This window comes from Calidris pugnax, unplaced genomic scaffold (assembly GCF_001431845.1).
Source record: "Calidris pugnax isolate Ruff unplaced genomic scaffold, ASM143184v1 scaffold847, whole genome shotgun sequence".
Taxonomy (NCBI): domain Eukaryota; kingdom Metazoa; phylum Chordata; class Aves; order Charadriiformes; family Scolopacidae; genus Calidris; species Calidris pugnax.
In genome coordinates, this window is record NW_015091497.1 from 1 (window position 1) to 6517 (window position 6517).

At 45.6% G+C, this 6517-nt stretch overlaps 1 protein-coding gene across 1 annotated transcript; it reads right to left on the bottom strand.

Moving 5' to 3' along the window:
• Positions 1–971: 971 nt before the first annotated feature.
• LOC106899794 (acetolactate synthase-like protein) lies at positions 972–2568 on the bottom strand (the record flags this gene model as incomplete). Its single annotated transcript, XM_014961712.1, has 3 exons — positions 2452–2568; positions 2134–2335; positions 972–1099 (listed from the first exon to the last, which is right to left on the bottom strand). Coding segments are annotated over exons 1-3 (435 nt in total), but the record flags the coding sequence as incomplete, so codon positions are not given.
• Between the last annotated feature and the right edge of the window lie 3949 nt (positions 2569–6517).

Consider the following 6517-nt stretch of genomic DNA (forward strand, 5'->3'; position numbering starts at 1 on the left):
GCCCCAAAAGTGGGGGGGAACCACACAAACTGGAGAGCAAACACCCCCAAAATGGGGAGGAAGGCCCACCAAAACTGGAGGAAGACCCACCAAGATTGGAGGAAAAACCCAACAGAATGGGAGAAAAGGCCCCAGAAGTGGGGGGAAACCACACAAATTAGGGGGAAAACACCCCCAACATGGGGGGAAAACACCCCCAACATGGGGGGAAAGACCCACCAAAACTGGAGGAAGGCCCACCAAAACTGGAGGAAAAAAACCCCAAAAAACAGAATGGGAGAAAGTGCCCAAAAAGTGGGGGAAACCAGGCAAATCGGGGAGAAAACACCCCAAAAATGGGGAGGGAAGCACCCGGAACAAGAGGAAAGCACCCAAGAAATGAGAAGAAACTATCCCCAAATTGGAGAAACGAGGAAAAAGAACCCAAAATGGGAGAAATGACCCCAAAAGTGGGGGAAAGCCATGCAAATTGGGGAGAAAACACCCCCAAAAAATGAAGGAAAACCACCCAAAATGGGGGAAAACAAACCAAACCGGAAGGAAACCACCCCAAAAATGGGGAGAAACCACTCAAAAAATGGGGAGAAACCACCCAAAATGAGGAACTCCCCCTCCCAAAATGGGAGAAGAACCCCCGAAATGGGGAGAAACCATCCAAAAAATTGGGGGGGAACGACCACAAATTGGGAGAAACCAACCCAAAAATGGGGGGAAACCACCCAAAAATGGGGGGAAACGACCACAAATTGGGAGAAACTAACCCAAAAGTGGGGGGAAACCACTCCAAAATGGGAGAAGAACCCATCCAAAAAAAGGGGGAAAACATCCGAAAATGGGAGAAACCACACCAAAATGGAAGAAACCACCCAAAATGAGGAAAAAAAACCCTAAAATGGGCAAAACCCACCCAAGAAATGGGGTGAAACCTTTCCAAAAGTGGGGCCCAGCTGGAATTTTGGGGGTGTCCCCACCTTCTGGAGGGTGGCGGCCGCTCCCCCGATGAGCAGCAGCGGGGACTCGGCCATCTGGGCGTTCTTGATGGCCGTCACCGCGTTGGTGACACCGGGGCCAGCGGTGACCGCGGCGACTCCGATGCGACCTGGGGGCGTGAGGACAAAAATGGGGACAAAACCCACCATGGAAGGACCTTAGAGACCCCCCCAAAGTCTATGAACCCTTCTCAGGTCAACCAGGACCCCTCCAAGTTGGGACAACCCAAGAGCCTCCATCCATTGGGGCAGAAGAAGGTGGTGTTCTTCATGTTCCCACCAGAGCCACCAATTTGGAGGACAAAAATGGGGACAAAACCCACCATGGAAGGACCCTGGAGACCCCCCAAAGTCTTTGAACCCTTCTCAGGTCAACCAGGACCCCACCAAGTTGGGACAATCCAAGACCCTCCATCCATTGCGACAGAAGGTGTTGACCATGAGGTCACCTCCTCCTGGCCCTACTGGAGCTACCAAATTATCTTCTGGGGGGACAAACGGGGACAAAACCCTCCATGGAAAGACCCTGGACACCTCCAACGTCTTTGAACCCTTCTCAGGTCAACCAGGACCCTACCAAGTTGGCACAACCCACGGCCCTCCATCCATTGGGGCAGGAGAAGGTGGTGACCATGGGGTCGTCTCCTCATGTTTCCACCAGAGTCAGCAATTCGGAGGGGATAAATGGGGACAAAACCCACCATGGAAGGACCTTGGAGACCCCCCAAAGTCTTGGAACCCTTCTCAGGTCAACCAGGAACCCTCCAAGTTGGGACAACCCAAGACCCTCCATCCATTGGGGCAGGAGAAGGTGGTGTTCCTCATGTCCCCACCAGAGCCCAAAGTCTTGGAACCCTTCTCAGGTCAACCAGAAACCCTCCAAGTTGGGACAACCCAAGGCCCTCCATCCATTGGGGCAGGAGAAGGTGGTGACCATGGGGTCACCTCCTCCTGGCCCTACTGGAGCTACCAAATTGGAGGACAAAAATGGGGACAAAACCCACCATGGAAGGACCTTGGAGACCCACAAAGTCTTTGAACCCTTCTCAGGTCAACCAGGACCCCACCAAGTTGGGACAACCCAAGGCCCTCCATCTGTTGGGGCAGGAGAAGGTGGTGACCATGACCATGACCACATCCTCACCTGAGAGCCTGGAGATGGCATCGGCGGCGAAGACAGCAGTGGCCTCGTGCCGGGTGTCCACCACCCGGATTCCCACCTTCTCGCTGGCCACCAAGACGGGGGAGATGTGGCCACCAGCCAAGGTGAAGAGGAACCGGACGCCGTGGGCCTTCAACACCTCGGCCACCAACTCCCCACCATGACGGGGACTTTGGGGCTCCACCTGAGAGGTGACAAGTTCACCGGGAGGACCTTGAGTGGTGCCACCACCCCTTTGCCTTCAAAAATAGGCATTTTGGGGACAAAAAACCTGCCATTTTTTCACCTCTTTCCTCCTACCTTATGGAAGAGTTGGTAGAGGAGCCCCAAGCGATGGGCCACCACCACCAGTGACACCAGTAAGAGCCCGGCACTGGTGCAGCCGAGGCCGAGGAGGAGATCCATGGGGGTGTCCGGAGCTGGAAAACGGGCACCGGGATGGAGGACCCCCCCAAAAAACCCCAAACCCCCCAGTTTCACTGAATCTGGTTTAATTGGACCTGGCTTAATTGGACCCGGTTTAACTGGTCCCAGTTTCACTGAATCTGGTTTAATTGGACCCAGTTTAATTAGACACGGCTTAATTGGACCCAGTTTCACTGAATCTGGTGTAACTGGACCCGGGTTAATCAAACCCAATTAATTTAACCCAGTTTAATTGGACCCAGTTTAACTGAACCTGGTTTAATTGGACCCAGTTTCACCGAATCTGGTTTAATTGGACCCAGTTCAATCAAACCCAATTAATTGAACCTGGTTTAATTGGACCCAGTTTCATTGAATCTGGTTTAATTGGACCCAGTTTAATTGGACCCAGTTTCACTGAATCTGGTTTAATTGGACCCAGTTTAATTGGACACAGCTTAACTGGACCCAGTTTCACTGAATCTGGTTTAATTGGACCTGGTTTAATTGGACCCAGTTTCACTGAATCTGGTTTAATTGGACCCAGTTCAGTCAAACCCAATTAACTGAACCCCATTTAATTGGACCTGGTTTAATTGGACCCAATGAATTGGACCTGGTTTAATCAAAACCAGTTTAATTGAACCCAATTAATTGAACCCAGTTTAACTGAACCCAATTAACTGAACCTGGTTTAATTGACCCCGGTGAATCGAACCCAGTTTAATCAAGCCCAATTTAATCGAATCCAATTAACTGAACCCGGTTTAATCGAACCCAATTAATTGGACCCAGTTTAATTGGACCCAGTTTCACTGAATCTGGTTTAACTGGAGCCGGGTTAATCAAACCCAGTTAATTGAACCCGGTTTAATTGGACCCGTTTTCACTGAACCTGGTTTAATTGGACCCAGTTTAATTGGACCCAGTTTCACTGAATCTGGTTTAACTGGACCCAGTTCAATCAAACCCAATTAATTGAACCCGGTTTAATCGGTCCCGGTTTAACTGAACCTGGTTTAATTGGACCCAGTTTAATTGGACACGGCTTAATTGGACCCAGTTTCACCAAATCTGGATTAGTTGGACCCGGTTTCAGTGAATCTGGTTTAACTGGACCCAGGTTAATCAAACCCAATTAATTGAACCCAGTTTAACTGGACCCAGTTTCACTGAACCTGGTTTAATTGAAGCCAGTTTAATTGGACGCAGTTTCACTGAATCTGGTTTAATTGAACCCAGTTTAATTGGACCCAGTTTCACTGAATCTGGTTTAATTGGACCCAGGTTAATCAAACCCAATTAATTGAATCCGGTTTAATTGAACCCAGTTTCACTGAATCTGGTTTAACTGGACCCAGGTTAATCAAACCCAATTAATTGAACCCAGTTTAATCGGATCCAGTTTCACTGAATCTGGTTTAATTGGACCCAGTTCAATCAAATCCAATTAATTGAACCCAGTTTAATTGGACCCAGTTTCATTGAACCTGGTTTAATTGGACCAAATGAATTGGACCTGGTTTAATCAAAAACAGTTTAACTGAACCCAATTAACTGAACCTGGTTTAATTGGACCCAGTGAATCGAACCCAGTTTAATCAAGCCCAATTTAATCGAATCCAATTAACTGAACCCGGTTTAATCGAACCCAATTAATTGGACCCAGTTTCACTGAATCTGGTTTAACTGGACCTGGGTTAATCAAACCCAATTAATTGAACCCAGTTTAACTGGACCCAGTTTCACTGAACCTGGTTTAATTGGACTTGATTTAATTGGACCCGGTTTCACTGAATCTGGTTTAATTGGACCCAGTTCAATCAAATCGAATTAATTGAACCCAGTTTAATTGGACCCAGTTTCATTGAACCTGGTTTAATTGGACCTGGTTTAATTGGACCTGGTTCAATCAAACCCAATTAATTGAACCCCGTTTAATTGGACCCAGTTTCATTGAACCTGGTTTAATTGGACCAAATGAATTGGACCTGGTTTAATCAAAAACAGTTTAACTGAACCCAATTAACTGAACCTGGTTTAATTGGACCCAGTGAATCGAACCCAGTTTAATCAAGCCCAATTTAATCGAATCCAATTAACTGAACCCGGTTTAATCGAACCCAATTAATTGGACCCAGTTTCACTGAATCTGGTTTAACTGGACCTGGGTTAATCAAACCCAATTAATTGAACCCAGTTTAACTGGACCCAGTTTCACTGAATCTGGTTTAATTGCACCCAGTTTAATTGGACCCAGGTTAATCAAACCCAATTAATTGAATCCGGTTTAATTGAACCCAGTTTCACTGAATCTGGTTTAATTGGACCCAGGTTAATCAAACCCAATTAATTGAACCCAGTTTAATCGGATCCAGTTTCACTGAATCTGGTTTAATTGGACCCAGTTCAATCAAATCCAATTAATTGAACCCAGTTTAATTGGACCCAGTTTCATTGAACCTGGTTTAATTGGACCAAATGAATTGGACCTGGTTTAGTCAAAACCAGTTTAACTGAACCCAATTAACTGAACCTGGTTTAATTGACCCTGGTGAATCGAACCCAGTTTAATCAAGCCCAATTTAATCGAATCCAATTAACTGAACCCGGTTTAATCGAACCCAATTAATTGGACCCAGTTTAACTGGACCCAGTTTCACTGAATCTGGTTTAACTGGAGCCGGGTTAATCAAACCCAGTTAATTGAACCCGGTTTAATTGGACCCGTTTTCACTGAACCTGGTTTAATTGGACCCAGTTTAATTGGACCCAGTTTCACTGAATCTGGTTTAACTGGACCCAGTTCAATCAAACCCAATTAATTGAACCCGGTTTAATCGGTCCCGGTTTAACTGAACCTGGTTTAATTGGACCCAGTTTAATTGGACACGGCTTAATTGGACCCAGTTTCACCAAATCTGGATTAGTTGGACCCGGTTTCAGTGAATCTGGTTTAACTGGACCCAGGTTAATCAAACCCAATTAATTGAACCCAGTTTAACTGGACCCAGTTTCACTGAACCTGGTTTAATTGAAGCCAGTTTAATTGGACGCAGTTTCACTGAATCTGGTTTAATTGAACCCAGTTTAATTGGACCCAGTTTCACTGAATCTGGTTTAATTGGACCCAGGTTAATCAAACCCAATTAATTGAATCCGGTTTAATTGAACCCAGTTTCACTGAATCTGGTTTAACTGGACCCAGGTTAATCAAACCCAATTAATTGAACCCAGTTTAATCGGATCCAGTTTCACTGAATCTGGTTTAATTGGACCCGGTTCAATCAAACCCAATTAATTGAACCCCGTTTAATTGGACCCAGTTTCATTGAACCTGGTTTAATTGGACCCAATGAATTGGACCTGGTTTAGTCAAAACCAGTTTAACTGAACCCAATTAACTGAACCTGGTTTAATTGACCCTGGTGAATCGAACCCAGTTTAATCAAGCCCAATTTAATCGAATCCAATTAACTGAACCCGGTTTAATCGAACCCAATTAATTGGACCCAGTTTAACTGGACCCAGTTTCACTGAACCTGGTTTAATTGGACTTGATTTAATTGGACCCGGTTTCACTGAATCTGGTTTAATTGGACCCAGTTCAATCAAATCGAATTAATTGAACCCAGTTTAATTGGACCCAGTTTCATTGAATGTGGTTTAATTGGACCTGGTTTAATTGGACCTGGTTCAATCAAACCCAATTAATTGAACCCAGTTTAATTGGACCGAATTAATTGAACCCAGTTTAACTGAACCCAATTAACTGAACCTGGTTTAATTGGACCCGGAGAATCGAACCCAGTTTAATCAAGCCCAATTTAATTGAATCCAATTAACCGAACCCGGTTTAATCGAACCCACTTAATTGAACCCAGTTTAATCAAACCTGGGGATTTGAACCCAGTTTAAATCAAACCCAATTAATCGAACCCGGTTTAATTGAGTCCAGTGA